This window comes from Anomaloglossus baeobatrachus, chromosome 1 (genome assembly GCF_048569485.1).
Source record: "Anomaloglossus baeobatrachus isolate aAnoBae1 chromosome 1, aAnoBae1.hap1, whole genome shotgun sequence".
Classification (NCBI taxonomy): Eukaryota; Metazoa; Chordata; class Amphibia; order Anura; family Aromobatidae; genus Anomaloglossus; species Anomaloglossus baeobatrachus.
In genome coordinates, this window is record NC_134353.1 from 612,006,213 (window position 1) to 612,029,268 (window position 23,056).

At 45.2% G+C, this 23,056-nt stretch overlaps 1 protein-coding gene across 1 annotated transcript in view; it reads left to right on the plus strand.

Annotated features, from left to right (window-relative positions):
• The window catches only part of DAPK1 (death associated protein kinase 1), a 249,771-nt gene that overhangs the window by 159,708 nt on the left and 67,007 nt on the right, over nt 1-23,056 (plus strand). Inside the window, exons 8-11 of the mRNA XM_075318554.1 lie at nt 2,066-2,218; nt 4,866-4,911; nt 14,306-14,395; nt 19,453-19,545. Coding sequence (XP_075174669.1) covers nt 2,066-2,218; nt 4,866-4,911; nt 14,306-14,395; nt 19,453-19,545 — 382 coding nt within the window. The remainder of the gene's footprint in view (nt 1-2,065; nt 2,219-4,865; nt 4,912-14,305; nt 14,396-19,452; nt 19,546-23,056) is intronic.

The following is a 23,056-nucleotide window of genomic DNA, read 5'->3' on the forward strand; positions in this document are numbered from 1 at the left end:
CATGCTGCGATTGTTTTCTCAGTCTGATTAGGGCTGAGAAAAAAAATAGCTCATATGAGCTGCCCCATAGAGTAACATTGGTCCGGGTGGGATGCGATTTTCTTTTTTTTATCGCATTCCAGTCACTCCATTTTACTCGCCGTGTATGCTTACCCGAAAGACATAATGTGCAAATTCCTTTTAAATACACTACTTACTTTGGCTAAAAGGAATCTGTCAGCAGCATTTCATAACCCAAACTATTTATATGTGCATGTGTCTCTTTCAAAGACAAGTCCAACAACACCTTCACATGGCCAGACCATTCCTCCATTACTGAGAAATACGCTTTGAATGGATAAGGAAATGGCTATGGTAGATCTGCAGCCTCTGTCACTCCAGCTCTATTCTCCACCCAGCACCACCTCCTCCTGCTTGCCTGACAGCCTCTATTCTGTATGGCTACAGGAGCCAACAGACAAGCAGGAGGAGATAGTGCTGGACGGGGAATAGAGCTGGAGTGACAAAGGCATCAGATCGAGCATTGCCATTTACATTGATTTCTTAATAATAAACTTGGTGGGCATGAAAAGCTATACAGAGTTTTTCATTGTTTTGTTTCTTTCTCTGCAGCCAAAACCTGCTCTCTTGGCAGTAAAAAAAGCAATGTGTTCAAATTACCTGTTTTACTGTGTATTTGTCATGGTTTTTATGCAGAATCTTTTGGAGTGTGGATTATATGTGTGCTTAGTCTACAATTTAGTTTCTCATATCTAATAGTTGGTTTTATTCATCAAAAACGCTTGTGTTTTTGCAGCATTTTTTCACTTTCTCATTGCTTTTTATGGGTAAAAAAGAAAACACTGCAAAACTGTGAAAGAACGGACCTGCTGCAGTTCTCAAATTTAGTTAGGAAAAAAAAAAAAAACCAAGCGTGTGTATGAGATACCAGCCTTTGCTAGTACTGCAAAAAGCAGCTTTTAATTTACATGAAAAATGCAGACAAAATAATGATACATGTGCAAGAAACCTAACGGGATTGCTGGACTTGTCTTTGAAAGAGCTACATGCTACACCTATATAGTTTGGGGGCAGTCCTGCTGACAGATGCCTTTAAAAACTGCTGCTCAAGCTAGATACAAATCTGCATGTGTGACTTAGGGGTACTTTACACGCTGCGACATCGCTAGCGATTGCTAGTGATGTCGAGCGCGATAACACCCGCCCCCGTCGTACATGCGATATCTGATGCTTGCTGCCGTAGCGAACATTATCGCTACGGCAGCTTCACACGCACATACCTGGTCGGCAACGTTGCTGTGACCGCCGAACAATCCCTTCTTCAAGGGGGAGGTGCGTTCGGCGTCACAGCGACGTCACTAAGCGGCCGGCCAATAGAAGCGGAGGGGCGAAGATGAGCGGGACATAACATCCCGCCCACCTTCTTCCTTCCGCATAGCCGGTGGACGCAGGTAAGGAGATGTTTGTCGTTCTTGCGGTTTCACACACAGCGATGTGTGGAGCTGCAGGAACGACAAACAACATCGTATCTGCAGCAGTAACGATATTATGAAAATGAACGACGTGACACAGTACTGCGTTTTTTTTTGTTTTTTTTTGCTTTTGTGCTCGTTCATCGTCGCACCTAGGATTTACACATTGCGATGTCGCTACCAGCGCCGGATGTGCGTCACTAACGACGTGACCCCGATGATATATCGGTAGCAATGTCGCAACGTGTAAAGCCCGCCTTAGTCTTACCCAATTTTTATGTTTTGGAGCCTTCCAAATTGCTTATACAGGGTGGGCCATAAGTATGGACACACCCTGATAAAGTAAAGTTGAATTCAAAATGGCAGCTTTGCAGGGCCGCCATGGGTATCAACCGGCCTCATATGTTAGGCCCCTCCCATGTACTAATATGCCACAAACGGTAAGGTGATATCAGCCACCACTTCCATTTTATCAGTGTGTATCCATACTTATGGCCCACCCTGTAGTAAAGAAAAAAAAAATTTAAATTTTTTGAATGGTGACTTGGAAAGTATAAAGAAAAAGATAACGAATTTTATTTCGATCTTTCCAGGTTGAGCGGTGCTTCCCCATTTCTTGGTGACACCAAACAAGAGACTTTGGCTAATATTTCTGCTGTTAGTTATGAATTTGAAGATGAATTTTTTAGCAACACAAGTGGTTTGGCCAAAGATTTTATACGGCGACTTCTTATCAAGGACCCAAAGTAAGTCTTCCTTTTTTCACACTTACAGAGGCTCTTTAGCATTTTATAGGAAAAATCTGATTAATATCACAGCCTAAGGACTCCTTCACACGTCTGTGTTTCCAGTACATGTGGTGTCCATTTGCACACATAGCGGAGACGCGGACAGACGTAGACCCTTTAAATTCATTGGGTCTGCACACACCATTTGTTTTCACACAGTCCGTGTGGAGGACACGCATGTCTATTTGCACACGGCGACATGTCCGTTTTCTGCTGGCAGCATGGATGTCACATGGACTGCACACTGATGTGATACTTGTGACACGTACTGGAGAAAACACGTCACTTTGCTACCTGTCTCCGGCACTGCTTTTGCTTCCGGGTTCCACTCATTATGCTCATAAATATTCACTGCACTGATTGGTGACTCGGAAGCAACAGCAGCGCTGGAGACAGTATACTTAAAAATTCCAGTAAATGTTAGCCCTTTAGTTTTGGGGCTTTATAATTATATATTAGATATATCTTTAAGTTTTCTCAAAGTTTTTGCAAAGTCACATTTAAAATGTCTTCCTATACAGCTCCTGAGGCTGTAACCCTGTTTTGTAAGACTAATGCTAAACTATAGAGCAATAAAATGGTAACATATCAATTTATATTTAGTCAGTTGTACAACTCCACGTGTCTGGGGAAAATATTGGTGACAAGCCTTAACTGCGCTGATTTTCTGTTGACTCTATTTTAAGATACTTAGAGATGAGAAATAATAGATACATTGTGAGAAGAGAAATACATCCAGGCCTTTTGTTTACCCTGCTCTTTCAGAAGATCGCTTGGAAGTTAAATGTCAGAGCCTTTCATGTTATATAATATCATGTAATACAATCATAAAACGACCTATCATTAGAAAAATGTGGGAAGAAAATAGGAATATGTAAGAAATATCAGATAATTTTGCATTTTTGTATGGCGGTATAGAGAGCATTTCTAGTTCATGTATAACTACATTTAAGCATTTCACTTCTAAGAACTTGTAAGGACATAGTCTCTATCTTCTACATCTGAATAAGGTTATTTTCACAGAAAGCATAAATACCAAGCAGGTGACAGTAAGGCACATGAATATATATAATATACACCACTCACCTATTTTGGATCCCATGTAAATAGCTGTTGTTGTGGCATCGTTTTGGGGGTAAAGCTGGTGAATTCTCAAACATATTTGTGCCTATTTGCTCAGTGGACCATGTACGTCATATATTTTATGTTTAGATAAACAATAGAGCAGCCATGTCTGTAGTCTGTGGCTGCTGGACCAGAGCCTTATGAACCTTCTTCTGCTTGCTGGTATCTCTGTATCCTCTTCTGACTAGTAGTGCTATGTCACGTGTACATCATGCCACAATGATTACATATTGCTTAGCCTAATCCGAAGACGTTCCGGCGATGCTGGCAGGTAGGAGTTTGTTGGTTTGCAGGACTCTGGTAGTCTGTGGCTGCCGGACCAATGTGACCAGTGGTCCTGCAATTCTTTTTACTCATCTGTAATTAAGAGTTCTGACATATCATAAAGACTTAGTTCTTTAGCTGAACTTTTCTTACAAACACTGCTGTATAGTAAGAGCATTCTGTTTGTGATCATGTCCTTAAAGGGGAATTTTCAAGTTGTCTCTTGAGAAGCTCAGAACTATCCAGTCTCCCTACTTCCTGGTTTCTGGTATGGTGGCCACTTTTTAATGAGTGACAGGTCTTGTAAGCAGCAAAGCTGTAGTATTAGTAAAGTTCTAATGCTCAGCACATATTCTGCTATAACACATTAAGCAATCAGTTTGTTCTGAGCTTGCACTGCTATCACTGTATTTACATGCAGAGATAACAAATTGAACTTGCGAATAGTGATTAGGAGACCAGCTCTGGGAAAAGCAGATGCTGGGGCTGGTGGTTTTGCGAAATTTATAACTACAACGTGTTAAGATCTGACAGGGAGGGGGGAGGAGATAACTGGTGTATAGAAATCAATGAGCTGGAGAGAGGTGGCTGGTATGTTAGAAGTTAACTCCTCTGATGGAATGAACTTACTGCTCACCTTCTGCCAGGGTCTGGGCAGGCATTGGTGAGTTGATACCCACGGCACTTCTGGAGTGGTGCTCAAGTACGATCCAAAACCGTTTCAAGTAGATGTAGAAATTTGTCACTCAAGATGAATCTGAATAGTGGTCTTTTATTGAGAAGAACTTGTAGGATTAGCACAAGTACAGACGTTTCGGTCAAAGACCTTCATCAGTGTGCATGCAGGGGGTCCTCAGAAGGTATAGCAACTTGGCAATTGGCGTAGTCAGGTATGACGCTCTGTCCACTGCTGGTCTCAATAAAAGACCACTATTCACATTCATCTTGAGTGCCAGGTTTCTACATCTACTTGGGTAGGCATTGGTGAAAAAACTCCATGGAAACCTGCTGTACATGATGAAAGATAAAAGCTCTCGTTACAAGAGAATGACAGCAAACAGAAAAAAGCAATTCAATGGCAGACTTGCTTATTTTCATGATGTTCAATTAAAGCCATTTAATAACTTGAGAATACCCCTTTAAGTAGTGTACGGCGTAGCATTCAAATTATGAATAAGTATCAACCTGTGTAACAATATTCTCTTTATTTTAAAAGGAAGAGAATGACTATTGAAGATAGCTTGCATCACCCATGGATTAAGGTAGGGTCAATAACTAATTTCACAAGTATGTTAACATATCTGTATGTGAATTTGCTATTATTTTGATTCTGTAGTATTACGTGGGGCCTATTCAAATGAATCACTGTTCTGCAAACAAAATTTTAAAAAAATCTTAGCCAATTTATTCTTCTTATTGCCTAAACATTTATATTATGGTAAATTATTTTATAAAATAACGATTATTCACTAAAAAAACACTCACAAACGCAGTACAAAGGAGCATCAATAGAGGCATCAAGTTACCCACTTTACACAGATATTACAATTTTTTATATCAGTTAATGGAAAGCCAAAAACCTCATAGAGCTCTTCCCATCAACTCCCTACTCCACAGGAGGATATAACATACACTACACTGGTCGCATGAAATCATGCAAGACGACCAAAAGTGGATGAATATAAAGAGAAAAGGGAGTAAAAGACAGAATTAGTTATTTTCTTAATTGGCTTCCACCATTAATCAAGTAAATGATACCTCCGATCCCCCATAGATAAAATATTCACACAGAGGCCACTCTTCCTCAAAGCATATGGACATTCACCGGTATCTACACTTATAATACCAGATAATACTGCACCCCTAGTGGATACCAGTGAATATACAAAAATCAGAAGACCAACACTCTTCTTATATAGATATTCACAAATATTCCAACAGATGCAAATGCAATAATTACACCCGCTGGTCTAAATTAATTAAAGCCAACCAAGCTGTAGTTATTATTAGTCCGGACAAGATGCTAGACCATGTTAGTAAAATTCAAGCTCTTGATGAACATATCCTGAATATCTCACATGTCCACTCTGAATTTGAATAAGCTCCAGAAATTTCTTCAGGGGATTAGTAGAATTTAGATGGTTTGTTAGTTCCAGATATCCATCATTTCTTTATCGTTCCTATGGGAGACCCAGACCATGGGTGTATAGCTTCTGCCTCCGGAGGACACACAAAGTACTACACTCAAAACGTGTAGCTCCTCCCTCCTAGCATATACACCCCCTGCTAGCCAGTCCTAGCCAGTTCAATGCTTTGTGTTTCAGGAGGTCACACACACATGCATTCTCTGATTTTTGATTTTTGATTTTTCCTTTTGGATCAAAGATTTGGAAGAAAAGCGGGTCCAGCTGGACTCCCGGCATGTCCCTTCTCACCCCACTGTGTCGGCGGTGCTGTTAAGGTTGATTTTCCAAGGCTGGAGCCTTCTCATGCCGCGCTCCTTCACCATCCCCTGGGGCTCTGGCTTGAAGTGGGAGCCAACACTGTTCTCACTGCTTTGCAGGAGACCGGTCTCCATCCGCAGCCCTTTTTCAGGATCCTGCTGGACGGAGCGATCACCCCCCAGGGACCTGGCAACCTGCGTCTCACAAGCTAAGTATATGAGACGTTATTACCACAGAAAGTGGTCTTTCCAGGGGTCCTTTATACTTTATTTATTGGGGAGAGTGTGTTTTATGTTTGTGTTAACATTTCCGGCCGGTTCTCCAGTTTTCACTGGAGAACCGCGCCGATGGTGCCTGCACACCGGCCGCGTGTTTAAATCTAGACCCCGGCTTCGCCTGAGGCCTAGTTTCGGTTTCCACTGCCTCTGCATGTCAGTCATGCAGAGGGACAGTGCGGCTCCGCCCAGCGGCTGTGCAGCACAGGGAAGGGACACTCCTCACTGAGGAAGGATTCCCTCCCCTGGCTACCTCATTTGCCGCTCTCAGAGTAGGCCCCACCCCCTCTCCTCGCTCCGGTCGCCATTTTCATAGCGTTCTCTGTGCCTGCATAGGCACAGAGATTCCACATTGTGACAAGTGGGGGCCTGGGCTGAGGGACTGGAGGGCACAGAAATGTCTGTTTAAACGATCTGGCAGCCACAACCTCCGATTTGTGCAGCTGCTTATTTTATCTGTTTATATATGCTGGGGGCCATTCTAGGACAGAGCCCCCACCTCTGCAGCATGTCTCACATCAGAGCAAGGCTGCAAAGCTGTTTTTATTATGCACTGCTCATAAACACAGTGGCCCCTCAGCCTGGAGGCTCATCAGTGGTCCCTCCAGCTGCTCCGGCTTCGGTGGCTGACCCCCGGTTTGGCTAGAATCCGCTCTTTCCAGGGGTCGGCGGTCCCGGAATCTGCTGAGCATGCATTAGCCCCCTTCTCAGGGCGTTTTCTGCTACAGCTCGCTCAGCAAAACTCACAGAGGACTCTCCTTCTGGTCAGACCCCGTCCTCCTGACATGGAGATGCAGGGTCCCCTGTCCTTCCCCGTCCCGCAGCTCTGATTCACGAGCTCACTCACTGGACGAGGAGGATGTCTCTACCAGGGGCTCGGACGCTACTTTATGTACCATTGATCTGTCCGTAGGGACGCAGATGCTAATGATTGGATTGCGTCCATTATACTTGTACTGGACCTCCATCCGCCTGTATCAGGGGAGTATTCCCCGCTGGCAGAAAGGCATCAGTATACCTTAAACAGGACAAGGAGTGTGTTCCTTAACCACTCCAGTTTTCAGCCCACTGTGTCCAAGCCCACAGCCTGTCCTGTCAGACCCCAAAGCGGGGTTCTGATGACTGTTTCCCCCTCCCATCGGAGGTGGTCAAGGAGTGAGCTCATTCGCCAAGGGTGGTCCCTCCGGTGTCTAGACTTTCAGCCCGGATAGTTGTATCAGTGGCTGACGGCACCTCTATAAGGATCCCACTGTACATTAATTTTGTACTGGACCTCAATCCGCCGGAGTTACCTTGCCTAGGAGAACACAAAGTGTGTTCCTTAACCACTCCAGTTTTCAGGCCACTGTGACCAAGCCCAGGGTCCGCTCTGACAGTCGCTTCCCATGAAGCGTGGTTCTGAGGACTGTTTTTCCCTTTCCACCAGTGGTGGTCAAGGAGTGGGCTCATTCACCAAAGGTGGCTCAGCCCGGACCGTTATGTCAGTGGCTGATGGCTCCTCACTTAAGGTTTTGCGGTCCGCCAGGTTGTCCTTCTGGCCAAATCTGTATGGGGGCGGCAGGAGCTTCGTTCTCCTCAGCTTTACAGCAGTGCGGGTTTTTTTGTAGCCTTCTCTGCTTCTCTAGAGGAGATGCATTCCCTCACAGGGACTCTATGCCCGAAATGGTTGCCTGAACTTCCAGACTTCAGTCTTTTCATCCTATGCCATGTCTGCCATGCTGGACACCGCACTGCGGTGGCCTCGGCTAATTTCCTCGCTATCTGCAGGCTCCTGTGGCTTCGGAAATGGAAGGCAGATGCTTCTATAGAAGTTCCTTGCTGGGCTCCCTTTTGTTGGGACCAGTCTCTTCGGAACCAACTGGATGAAATTAAGGAAGCTCTTGGCGGGAAGAGTTCTTCCATGCCACAAACCTAAACCAGGAAACCTGTCCAGGGCAGGAATCAGTTGAGGTTTCGTTTTTTTCGTTCCTCCATCTGATCGTTCTCTAAGCCCTCAGCCTCGTCCACTAGCTCGGCCAAGGTTCATAAACTCAAATGGCGCTCGAAGCTGCGTCTTCAGAAAACCGCAGGAGATGCTGCCACTGAGTCAGCTTCCTCCGAGCTATCTAGCCACGCCAACAACGTCCTTGGTCAGTGGCAGGCTCTCCCACTTGGCGACGTATGGTTTTAACACGTCTCCGTTCAGTGGGTGCGGGATTATATCTCCCATGGCTACAGGATAGAATTGTATCCACCCGCCAAACAGATTTTTTCTGTCAACTCCCCCCGGCTCCAAGGCCGCCGCCTTCTCACAGGCCGTGGCATTCTTGCAGGCCAATGGAGTAATTGTACCGGTTCCCGACTGGGAACGGTTCTGAGATTTCTGCTTAAATCTATTCCTAGTCCCCGAAGAGGGCGGTGCCTTCCGATCTGGATCTTAAGCTTTTCAAGCATGTTCAGGTGTGGCGTTTTCACATGGAGTCTCGGTCTTGTTCCGTGTGTTTTTCACCGGATCAATCAATAACCCAAGGAGATTCCCTAGCATCCATCGGCATCAGAGATGCCTATCTGCATGTGCCAATCGCAGTTTCACACCAGCGTTGGCTACGTTTTGCAATCGGAGTGGTCCAATTCGTGGCTCTTCCCTTGGGGTTAGCCACGGCCCCTCGAGTATTCTCAAGGTTGAGGCAACTGTGATTAGGGTCCTGCACCTCTAGGGATTGGCAGTGATCTTTTGCCCTGGACGGTCTTCTTGTCGGGGCTTCATCCAGTGCAGACTCTTAGCAGAGTGCTTCGCTCACTCTCGCCACTCTAACCAATTCGGGTGGCTTGTCATTCTGTCCAAGTCCACTCTGACTTCGAACCAGAAGTTCCCGTTCCCAGGGACGCAATTCGAGACTCTGTCGGCACTTGTGAAGCTGCCCTTAGTCAAACAGTAGTCCCTCCGCTGGCGGTCGACGTCGTTCTATCAGGCACCGAATACAGGTACTGGTCAGATGGTGGCGTCAATGGAAGCGATTCCCTTGCCCAGTTTCTCCTGCGTCCTCTGAGGCTGGATATTTTCCGCCGTACAAGCGAACTTCCTCCTTCCACGGGGTGGTGGCTTCGCCACAGACCAGGGGCTCGTTTCAGTGGTGGCTTCGGCCACTCTGTCTCAGGGACGCTCCTTCCTGGCCCCGTCCCGGGTGATCCTCATCAGGATGCTAGTCTATCCGCCTTGGGAGCAGTATATCTCCACCGTGGAGGGCGCTTGGACTCTGTCCGAATCAGCCCTCTGGATCAATGTGCCGGAAATCAGAGCTGTATTTCTAGCTCTCTAAGCCTTCTCCATCTGTTGGCGGCTAGGCACCTTCGAGTCCAGTCGGACAACGTAACAGCGTTTACCTACATCAACTTCCAGGGCGGGACACTCAGCCGCCTGGCAATGTTGGCGGCTCAACGCATTCTTCAGTGGACGAGGGACTCCTAGTCCACCGTATCCGCAGCCCACATCCTAGACGTGAAAACTGCGAGGCAGACTATTTCAGCTGTCCAACCGTGGTCCACGATCCTCAGGTTTTGCGGCAGACGCACTGGTTCATGTTTGGTCCCAGCTTCGTCTCTCTTACATGTTTCACCCTCTAGCTCTTGTCCACAGTCCTGCGCAAGATCAGTAAAGAGGGCCGTCGGGTCATTCTCATACTCCAGACTGACCCAGGCAAGCTTGGTACCCTGACCTGCTCCATCTGTCCGTAGTGTTGCCATGGCATCTTCCGGACCGTCCAGACCTTCTCTCAAAAGGTCCGTTTTTTCCGCCAGAATTCTGGACTCTCAGATTGACGGCGTGGCTCTTGAGTCCTGGATCTTGACGACTTCTGGTATCCCTCCTGAAGCCATCTCCACTATGACTCGAGCTCCAAAGTGTCCTTTGGCCTTTTGGCCTTGCCGACCCTCCTGTCCCTTCCACAGTCCGGTCTACAGCTAGGACTATCTCTCATTAAGGGACAGGTCTCGGCTCTGTCAGTGTGTGCCAGCGGCGTATCGTCCGGCTGGCTCCGGTGCGCTCCTTCAAGGGCGCATCTCACATCATTCCGCCTTACCGGCGGCCTATGGAGCCCTGGGACCTTAATCCGGTCCTCACGGTTTCCGGAAACCCCCCTTTGAGCCTCTTAGGGAGGTTTCTTTGTTTCATCTTTCACAGAAAGTAGTCTTTCTAGTGGCCATAATTTCACGCCAGAGAGTCTGTTTTGGCTGCACTCTCTTCGGAGTCACCCCCTTTTTTGTTTTTTTTCATCAAGACAAGGTGGTCTCCGTCCGACTCCGGACTTTCTCCCTAAGGTGGTTGCTGCTTCCACCTTAACCGGGGCATTTTTTCTGCCTTCCTTTTGTCCGGCTCCTGTTCATCGCTTTGAAAAAGCGTTGCATATCCTGGATCTGGTGCGGGCGCTCCGAATCTATGTGTCTCGCACCGCCGTTATTAGGCGGTGCACCTCTCTCTGGTGCAGACCACTAGTCAGCGTAGCGGTCTCTCGGCATCTAAGCCGACCCTGGTTCGTTGGCTTAGGTCGGCCATTTCCGATGCCTACAAGTGTACTCAAGTGCCTTCCCCGCCGGGGATCAGGGCACACTTGATCAGAGCTGTCGGTGCCTTTTGGGCTTTCAGGCACCAGGCTACGGCTCAGCAGGTCTGTCAGACTGCCATTCGGATTAGTCTGCATACTTTTTCGAAGCAGTACCCAAGGCATGCTCATGCTTTGGCAGACGCGGGCTTGGGCAGACGCATCTTTCAGGCGTCTGTCGCCCATTTGTGAAGTTAGGTTTCGCCTGCTTCTCAGTTTGTCTGTTTATTCCCACCCATGGACTGCTTTAGAACGTCCCATGGTCTGGGTCTCCCATAGGAACGATAAAGAAAAAGAGAATTTTGTTACTTACCGTAAATTCTTTTTCTTATAGTTCCGTCATGGGAGACCCAGCACCCTCCCTATTGCCTGTTGGCAGGTTTCTTGTTCCGTGTGTCTTCACCGGCTGTTGTTGTTGTAGACAGAGGTTCCGGTTGTTCCGCGTTTTACTCTGTCTCTACTTGTGGGTGGATGTCCTCCTTCAGCTTTTGCACTAAACTGGCTAGGACTGACTAGCAGGGGGTGTATATGCTAGGAGGGAGGAGCTACACGTTTTGAGTGTAGTACTTTGTGTGTCCTCCGGAGGCAGAAGCTATACACCCATGGTCTGGGTCTCCCATGACGGAACTATAAGAAAAAGAATTTACGGTAAGTAACAAAATTCTCTTTTTCCCTTTATTTCATTTGGGCACATGCAGCATGCCTGGCCGGCAATAATCCACAATCCAAACAATCCTTCACCTCGACGCATTTCCCCCCCTGGTTAATTAATCAAGGGGTTCATCAGGAGGACTTTGATACAGATATTCATGAGTGTGCCAAATTCCCATACTTCATTGGAATCCTAAACACTCGTGATAAGTTTCTGAAGTAAAGCTGGGTTCACACATAGCGACAACGACGTCGCTGTTACGTCACCATTTTCTGTGACGCAACAGCGACCTCGTAAGTCGCTATTATGATCGCTGCTTAGCTGTCAAACACAGCAGAAGCAGCAGTGATCATAACTACACGCGTCGCTGTGCTTCATGTGCAGAGAGCAGGGAGCCGCACACACTTAGCGCTGGCTCCCTGCTCTCCTAGCTACAGTACACATCGGGTTAATTACCCGATGTGTACTGCAGCTACATGTGCAGAGAGCAGGGAGCCGGCACTGGCCGCGAGAGCAGCGGACGCTGGTAACGAAGGTAAATATCGGGTAACCAGGGAAAGGTCTTCCCTTGGTTACCCGATGTTTACCGTGGTTACAGCTTACCGCAGGCTGCCAGAAGCCGGCTCCTGCTCCCTGCTCGCTTTATTTCGTCACTCTCTCGCTGTCAGACACAGCGATGTGTGCGTCATAGCGGGAGAGCGACGACCAAAAAATGAAGCTGGACATTCAGCAACGACCGGCGACCTCACAGTAGGGGCCAGGTCGTTGCTGGATGTCACACACAGCGACAGCGACGGGACGTCGCTGCAACGTCACAGAAAATGGTGACGTAGCAGCGACGCAGTTGTCTTCGTGGTCGCTGTGTGTGACACCACCCTAAGCCTAACACCTGATAAGGACATTTTCCAGGGGTCAAGCAACACTCCTAGTCAGCACAGTAGCCATGCGTCATACCTGCAGCACACAGGAGATCCAGAAAGATGTGGCACCGTGACATATTCAGGATATGTTCATCAAGAGCTTGAATTTTACTAACATGGACTAACATCTTGTCCGGACTAATAATTACAGCTTGGTTGGCTTTAATTAATTTAGACCAGCCGGTGTAATTATTGCATCTGCATCTGTTGGAATATTTGTGAATATCTATATAACAAGAGTGTTGGTCTTCTGATTTTTGGATATTCACTGGTATCCACTAGGGGTGCAGTATTATCTGGTATTATAAGTGTAGATACCGGTGAATGTCCATATGCTTTCAGGACGAGTGGCCTCTGTGTGAATATTTTATCTATGGGGGATCTGAGGTATCATTTACTTGATTAATGGTGGAAGCCAATTAAGAATATAACGAATTCTGTCTTTTTCTCCCTTTTCTCTTTATATTCATCCACTTTTAGTCTTATTTCATGATTTCATGCGACCAGTGTAGTGTATGTTATATCCTCCTGTGGAGTAGGGAGTTGATGGGAAGAGCTCTATGAGGTTTTTGGCTTTCCATTAACTGATATAAAAAATTGTAATATCTGTGTAAAGTGGGTAACTTGATGCCTCTATTGATGCTCCTTTGTACTGCGTTTGTGGGTGTTTTTTTAGTGAATAAATAAGTTATTTTAATTAAATAAATTGGGGTATTTTGTTATATTTACTGTCCCAGACCCCAAAGTCAATCTGACTACACTATTTAAATTAAATTATTTTGTAACTATCACGTCACATATAACATGTCACGTGTGCTTGTAGATCCAGGGAGAGGTGACAGGCTTTATGTATAGATCTTCATATAGTTGTGTGCTGCAATGCAGGAAAGCATATGGGATTTCTATTTATTATGCTTTGCTATATACAAAATATCTCTCTATCTCTCTACCTCTCTATCTCATATATATATATATATATATATATATATATATATATATATATATATATATATATATATATATATATATATATATATATATATATATATATATATATATATATATATATATATATATACATACATAATGTGACATTAATTCCACAGAGCTCATCATCCCTGTCCCCATTGGGGCTCACAATCTATATTCCCTATCAGTATGTCTTTGGAGTATAGGGGACACCGGAGGAGGAAACGCACAAACACTGGGAGAACATACAAACTCCTTGTAGGTGGGATTTCATCCTAGGACTCCAGTGTTGTAAAGCAACAGTGCTAACTACTGCCCGCCATTCTACCTAATGGACTTTAGTGCACATAAACCAGCTGCATGTAATATTGTGCTTGGCTGCATATGTAAGTACAGGAGGCTGGAAACGTCACCGCACAGGGCAACAGAGAGGGCTGAGTATTGTATGCATCCATCTTGTACTGTACGGTGCAGCGTAATTGATGGAGTTAATTTTCCTAAGTGGCAGCGTTATTTCACTTCCGTCCAGGGAGAAGCTGAACTCCATCTTACCTTGCAGCTTATTGCGGTGGTAATAACTGGCCTACATTCGTGCCCCTGATGTCTCGTTGCTGACACAAAATAAAGCCCATAAATCTCCCCGTTCTGCTCCTATTCCAGCTCACAGTTCTCTTTTTCAGTGTAGTGCTTTTATTACTTACAAAAACACGGCAGTGTGATTACATCTATTGTGAGGATTTTTATTCTCCAAATGCTTTAAAGAAAACCCCCAATGGGTAGAAGTCGCAGCTGTTCTGACTCCTTGTAAACTTGTTACAGCCTAAAGATACTCAACAAGCCCTGAGCAGAAAAGCCTCCGCGGTGAACATGGAGAAATTCAAGAAGTTTGCTGCCCGGAGAAAATGGAAAGTATGTTTTTCTCCTTTTATCTGTGGGTACATGCCACCATGGCTTCATCTTTATGTAGTGTGATATTATTATGTCTTATTTGCCATTACCTATTTCCTAGAAAACGTTTGGCTTGTTTCATGCACACATCTGAGCGCTACACACTACACCCGGTGGGTTATGTTGATGGAGTATATTCATGAGAATGAGGTCTTTGATGAAGAGCCTGTCAGACTCTATAGGGTAATAGATGTCAGCCACAAAATACCTTATTTTTCGTTTTATAAAACGCACCGGATTATAAGACTCACACCAAATTTACAGAGAAAAAAAATGGGGTTTGTCTTATATTCTGGTGGTGTCTTACCGGGGGAAAAATGGTTGGCCGCGGTGGTGTCGAGCGGGGTCACAGGAGGCAGGGGTGGTGCTGGAGTAAGTGAAAATGTTGCAGGCAGTGCGGCAGGTGTCCCAGATGTTTGCTGCAGGTGGAGGCCCTGTGAGGCAGAGAAAACATCCAGAAAATGTCGGCGGTGCGGTCTTCAAAGACATGGCGCCTGGAGTTGGTACGTGTGCAGATTGTTATTGGCTCACTGATAAACTAAGATCTCATCTGTGCATGCGCCACTTCCAGGGCCATTTTCTTTAAGTCTGCTGCTGGGACATCAATGGGCCGTAGGCGGCGTGTGCGCAGATGAGATCTTGAGCCGAGAGCTCCATCTGCGCAAGCTCCGACTCCGGGCACCGTTATTTGAAGCCCGCACTGTTAACACATGACCCCTGTGTCACTGCCCGCAGCAAGCACAGAGCAGTGCCTGCAGCACTGCCCCTACCTCTTGTGACCCCTCTCCATGACCCCACGGCACGCTACATTCGGATTATAAGACGCACACCTCATTTTCCTCCCAAATTTTTGGGAGGAAATGTCCATCTCATATTTTGAAAAATACATTAAATGCTTTTCAAATATCTCCGTAAAAAGGATTGGTATTTTTTTTTTTTTATTCACCTGTACCACTTATTCCTACATAAGAAGTAGATCTATATGTCTGCCTGCGGGTCTCTCTCTTTTTCTGATTATCTCATGGTTATCTGTTCATCCATCTCGTAGATGTCTGTCGTATAGTTATCTATCAATCTATCCATCTCCATTACTTATCTATGTAATAGGTATCTGCAGTGGATATAAAAAGCCTACAATCTACACACCCCTAATAAATTACCAGGTTCTGTCATGTAAAAAGAAAATCATATCAAGCAGAATAATTTCAGAATTTTTCCCACCTTTTTAATGTCACCTAAAGTCTGTAGAATTCAATTGAAAAACAAACCAAAAAGTTTTTGGGTGTAAGAAAAAAAGAAAAGAACTAAATGTGGTTGCATAAATATGCACACACTAAGACTAATACTTTGTTGAAGTACCCTCTGAATTTCTAACAGCAATCAGTTGTTTTGTAGTAGGGCTCCAGACCTGTCAGATTGTGAGGGCATCTCCTGTGTACAGCTCTCTTCAGGTCACGATTTGCTGATGGGGGCGGGTACGCTCGCCAGCAATATCGGTACCGATATGGCAGCGTGTAATGTACTTTTATGGCCAAAAAGTTGAACCTCGGCCTCATCAGATCATAACATTTTCCCCACACACTTTTGGCAGACTTGAAATTTAAGCAACTTCTTAATGACAGTCTTCAGTGTTCCAAGGTTGCATCAAACGTCTTGGAGATTTTTTGTATCTTGTTCTTGACTGATAACTTTCAACCAGTGGCATAACTAATGTCTGCATGATGGTCAGATGTATGGGCCCTTGTAGCATTCTAAATTCTATAAGGACATATGAGTTGCCCCCCCTCATTATGTAGTAATGTCCTGTACTAAAGTCCTCCAACCTGGGGCCATCCTGACAAAATGACTTTTGAAAGGATGGACTTTATTTCGTATTCTTTCAACTATCAGTGAGCTCAATGATTTTGTTTCTATTTTCTTGGGAAATCATCTTCATGGCTGCTCTTATTGAAACCAAATCAAAAATGTCCATGGAGCCTCTGTTAGGAGTCTCAACACACAAACTAGCCAGATATCCCTCCGTGGAGGACCTAGCCAAGAAGTGGCTCTCTTTAGGAGACCACCATAACCACCCATATTAAGTGGCCCTTTTAGTCAATATCCAACTCTTTGTCAAGTTTTAAGATATGTCAAAGGAAAAACCAAGGCCAGGTATCCATCCGCAGACAGCTGTTTCAGGGTATTGCCCCTCAACAGTGTGGAGTAGGATTCTGGCCAGGTGGGAGCAATGCCTAGTAGACCAACAAGACAAAACAATCACTGATCTCGGGGAGACCAGCCAAAAAAAACACTGCCGGCAGCCAACAAGGGCGCTCAACACAGTGAAATCCTAGGTGCATTGCCCCCTGGGAAATATGCAAATCAAAAACGTCCATAGAGCCTCTGTTAGGAGTCTCAACACAGAAACTAGCCAGATATCCCTCCGGGAAGGACCTAGCCAAGGAGTGGCTCTTTTTAGGAGACCACCATAACCACCATATTAAGTGACCCTTTTAGTCAATATCCAATTCTTTGACAAGTTTTAAGATATGACAAGGGAAATACCAAGGCCAGGTATCTATCCACAATGCCCAGTGATTGTTTTGTCTTATTGAAACCAGTGACTTTCACTTGGAAATCAATCTAATAACACACCGCTATTCGAGAATGTGAGAACAGGTTGTAATTTGTAATGTACCGAAAGTAATACATTTTTCCACCACCCGGAGAAAAACAGTGACATGACAAGAATCTGCATAACTAATCATATGCTAAATAGCTACAAGTCAAATTTATGTATGAGATAGCCAAGATGATTGTCTATAAAATTATGATAGTCTCACGTGTGAAGCTGTAATCGATGGTGAGATATGGAGCCTGAAAGTCAAAAGTTGAATACATTGTTAGCCTTTTGCTCATCAGTGTTTGTCTCCCATCCTGTGCTCATCCTGGTATATATGTTTCCCCTCCTTGTGTATATGTTTCCCATCCTGGTATATATTCACCATCCTGATGGATATGTCCCCCATCCTGGGCCCATTCTGGTATATATGGCACATACTGGTATATGAGTTGCCAACCCTGGTGTATATGTTCCCCATCCTGGTATATATATTTCTCATCTTGGTGTATATGTTCCCAATACTGCTGTATATGTCTCCCGTTTTGCCACTGTGTTTGAACACATAGAAAAAACCTGATTCTGCTCTCCTTTCCTTCTTGTTTTCTGAAACCGGCAACTGACTTTTACGTGCAAGCATGATGTCACTCCCATGCGCCTCAAGTCACAGGCACACAGACATCAGCTGCTGGCCTCTGATTTGCCAACAGCTTGTATTGCTGTGCAGGGACCAGGTGGGTCTCTGTGCAGCAATACATCTCAGCTAAATGTGTGTCCAGGGATGCACATCCAGTTGAAATATGCGCTGGTGCCAGCAGACTCCCTGTAGCACTGGCTTGTTCACGGTCACGTCCTCTGCGAACGCAATCATTACGCCATTGCTTTCAACAGTGAGATGCCTTTGTTGTGTTGTATACTGTTTACAGGCTTTTGCTGGAAAATTCAACCAAAACAATATCAGGAATATTCTACTAGAACAGTTAAACTTTTATATGGTGTTAATGGGAATCACTATAAATGTTGGTTAACTCAAAACCCCAACCACATCACCAGTTATAGCGGGGTGTTCACACTTATGCAGCCACATTATAGTTCTGTCAATTTATTTCTCTTCAAAATTATTTTAGTTTGCTTCTCGGTAGATTTGTACAGATCAAGGGTGCATTAGCTAGCTGCAGACCAGACATTTTTACAGAAAAAGTGTCTTTTGGAAGGAAAAAAGCTAAAAGAATTGACATACTGTAGAATTGAAACTGCTTCAAATCTGCAGGGAAAAATAATAAGCAATGTGACTTCAGAAATATCACTCTTTGCTGTGACCTTAAAATGCTGCTTTTTGTTTGGCATAAATGTGCTGGAGGAAAAAAAACATGGCAAAAAGGCTATTTGTGGACATACCCTAAAGTTGGAAAAAGTTCTGAAATAATTCTTAGCAAAATTTTTTGATATGACAAAATTGGGCATTTTAACACTAGAAGTCCCAGAGAGGGGTCATTTAACATTTCTACCTTTGGAACCCAGAGACGGGTCGAATGACCTGAAGGATTTTAGCTAACATCCTATAATCACCGTCTTTTGTTCTGTAATTAAGGCCATTACTGTCGCACCACAGGAGGTTGTTGTTTTCCATTGAGTTTAGCCATTTAGTTTCTAGTTAGTTCTATTCAGTTTGGACTAAAGGTACCGTCACACATAACGAGATCGCTAGCGAGATCGCAGATGAGTCACGGTTTCCGTGACACAGTAGCGATCCCGTTAGCGATCTTGTTATGTGTGACACCTACCAGCGATCAGGCCTCTGATGTGAGATCTCTAGTCGTTGCAGAATGGTCCAGGCCATTTTCTTCAAAGGCGATGTCCTGCTGGGCAGGACACATCGCTGTGTTTGACACTGTGTGACAGGGTCACAGTGACTGCTGAGATCATTATACAGGTCGCTATTGCAACCTGTATTTTTCCTGCATCGCTGGTAAGATCTGACTGTGTGACATCTCACCTGCGACCTCCCAGCGACTTACCTGCGATCCCTATCAGGTCGCATCGTTTTCGGGATCGCTGGTAAGTCGTTGTGTGTGACTGGGCCTTTAGAGTCATTTGACCCTCTTTCGGGACTTCAGGGGGGAGCTCGAAATTTCTGGGACTTCTAGTGTTAACATGGGTCTGGAGACATATATCCACTGTATCTAAACATACGGCGTATATATACAAAGCGTGCAACACACATTACGTGACCCCTACTATTGCTACACTTGATAACCTGAGGATCTTTCCACACATTTTGAAATGTGTTTCATGTCTATCTCAAGTCTGTATATCTATTGCATGTCTGTCTGTCTATCTGTCATATTTGTATAAATTACTTGGCACTGAACACTGTTTCTCATGCATTCAGTCCATATCTTTTCATTTTCTTTTCAAGCAATCTGTCCGCTTGATATCCCTGTGCCAAAGACTGTCAAGATCATTCTTGTCAAGAAGCAACATGAGTATAGCTCGAAGCGATGACACTCTCGTAAGTAATCAATCTGTTTGGGAAAAGGGTTTTAGCCATGTAATTTATTAGTTTTAGTAAAAAAAGATTAAAAATGATGTACGCCAGCTCCAGCATACTACACTGTATTCAGTCCTTAACAAGGTTATGTACACCTAACATTGCAGAGCATTACTCATTGTTTTTACATCATATATGACCTTTTACTAGTTCTAATGCATAAACCGCATTGATTAACCTTCAGTGAGGTTACCATTAATGGATACTCGTGGAACAAAACAAAGCATTTGGTGCCAACAGACTTGACTTTTGGAGTCTGAAACTTTTCTTTTTTCCTGAGACCTCATGTAAGGGCCAAAGCACCTATTAAGGGCCGCAATGTTTTTCTACATGGGCTACAAATCTACAAGACCAAGCTTGGGATTCAACGGCCCTTTAAATTTTATATTTAAAAAGCAATGGTGTCACCTAACACTTTAGTATAGTCATACACATGTATACTGTAGGAGCCTTCTCTGTTTTTGACAAATGTTATTTTAATGGGAATCTATAGTTAAGTTCAAAACCCTTGAACCCCCAAAGAGCATATATAGCCAGCAGGTCTTAGAAATGTAAATCCAACAACACCTTTATATTTTCTGCCTGTTGTTGCATTCCAGAGTATTTAGGGTTTAATTAATATGCAGAATCTCCCTGAAGATGATGTTGTGTTAACAATGCCTAAAGCATTCTTTACCTATGAGAATTCCTCCTTGTTAGCATTGTCCTTGATTATAAGCGGAGGGGAATCCCCAATCTGTGCAATCTGTGTTATGCATGAGAGAACGGGTCCTACAGATCTCAATATAAACCTTTGTAACATCTCTCCCCGACAAGAAATCCCTAGTAGAGTATTTTAAAATGGCTTTCCTAAACCGGACAACGCTCTTTATTACCAAAATACTTACTGTATTTTTTGGACCAGAAGATGCACTTTTTAACAAAAAAAACCCTCCTGCTAAAAAGTGTGTCTTTATAGTTCTGATAAAGTTTTCTGTGATGGAGAAGAATGCAGACACCACATCCTCACTGATCAGAGAGAGCTGCCCTATTCCCTGCTGTGCACTGATATATGTGATTGGTGTAGAGCAGGAGAGGAAACTACCGGGAGCTGAACAGACACTGCAGAAGCTGGGCGGCTGAAAGACCTTTCAGGCTGGACTCACACGAGCGTATGGCATCCGATGCGAGAGCATCGGATGCGATATGCTAATGTCCCCCGCAGGCCCGGATTAAGGTTGGTGGGGGCCCCTGGGCAGAAAATCTGGTGGGGGCCCCATAACGTTAACATTTTTAGCCATAACAGTAGAGCGCGAACTGTAGCATTTAGATAGAAATCCAATGAACATTTATCCTGTTCTGCCACATTCAGATTTACAGTACTACAATACAGACACAGTCCAGGATCACTCACAGCCGTCACTTATACACGGAAAGTAGAGTTAAGGCTGCTTTACACATTTCGATCTCGTATGCGATCACACACGCCCCCATCATATGTGCGGAACAGGCAATTTGTTGCCCGTGTCGCACAAACGATTACCCCCATCACACGTACCTTCCAAACGACCTCGCTGTGGGCAGCGAACATCCACTTCCTGGAGTGGGAGGGACATTCGGCGTCACAGCGACGTCACACAGCGGCCGGCTAATAGAAGCGGAGGGGCGGAGATGAGCGGGGCGTAAACATCCCGCCCACCTCCTTCCTTCCGCATTGCCGGCAGTACGCAGGTAAGCTGCAGTTCATTGTTCCCGGGGTATCACACGGAGCGATGTGTGCTGCCTCAAGAACGATGAACAACCAGACATTCAATTTTTAGAAAATGAACGACGTGTCAGCGATCAACGTTTTAACGCACAATCAGGGTCGCGCGTAGCTGTCACACACTACAATATCACTAACGATGCCGGATGTGCGTCACTTACGACGTGACACATCGTTAGATATATTGTAGCGTGTAAAGCTTTACTCACATTTTTTACTGATCCCAATGTTAAGGCAGCCAGGGCCGGCTCCAGGTTTTTGTGGCCTCCGGGTGAAAGAGTCTCAGTGGACCCCGTCCACACACAGACACGCACACACACATACAGGCATACGTACATATACATATTTGAAGACAAATTCAGAAAAATACATATAAACAGACAAATATATGCACAGTCATATACACTGACATACATGCAGACACAGACGCATTAGGGGTCGTGCGCACGTTGTGTAATTCCATGCATTTACACTGCGTATAGCACTGCAGTGTAAATGCATGCGTTCTGCATCCCCTATACAAGCTATGTAGATTGTGCATGATACGCGCGCACGTAGCTTTTATGAACGCAGTGATTTGGGTGCTAAAATGTTGACCCAAATCTGTGCGTTCATAAAATGAGCATGTCAATTATTCCGTGCGCTATGGATGCAGCTCCTGCTCTGTCTATGGTGGGGGAAGCAGCCATAGCGCATGAAATCGGATTTTCTGTACAGAATAACTGCATCCATTATGCAGTGTTTCTGCAGCGATTTGACGCGCACATGTGCTGTCAAATCGCTGCATAATATTCAGCAGTTACGTGTGCATGAGCCTTTACAGGTATTAATATGGGGAAGTCGCCAGCAGCCTCACTCACCTCTCCCGCTTGTTTCCGTCCAGCTCCTTCAGGACATGTGGCTGTGTTTCACGATGGCTGTCACTAACAGACATGACTGCACACTGACAGCACTGCTGTATATACATCACAGGAGGGGCAGGGGGCATAGACGTTACTGGAGTGGCAAACAGTTCTGGTGGTGTACTCATTACTGTGATGGGTGACATAGCGGTCTGGGGGACCCATATAGTTTTGGGGGGGGCCGCACAGACTGCTCTAATTCATATATACACACACACAGTACTGCTTCTTACACACACAGCTCTGACACACACACACTACAATGCACCCCCTACACACACACACACAATGCACCCCACATCACCTCCTACACACACACAATGCACCCCACATCACCACACACTACAATGCAGCCCCCCACACACACACACACACACTGCACCCCACATCACCTCCTACACACACACACACACACACACACAATGCACCCCACATCACCACACACACACACAAAATGCACCCCACATCACCTCACACACACACACAATGCACCCCACATCATCTCACACACTACAATGCACCCCCTACACACACACACACACAATGCACCCCACATCACCTCCTACACACACACAATGCACCCCACATCACCACACACTACAATGCAGCCCCCCACACACACACACTGCACCCCACATCACCTCCTACACACACACACACAATGCACCCCACATCACCACACACACACACACAAAATGCACCCCACATCACCTCACACACACACACACACAAAATGCACCCCACATCACCTCACACACACAAAATGCACCGCACATCACCTCACACACACACAATGCACCCCACATCATCTCACACACACACACAC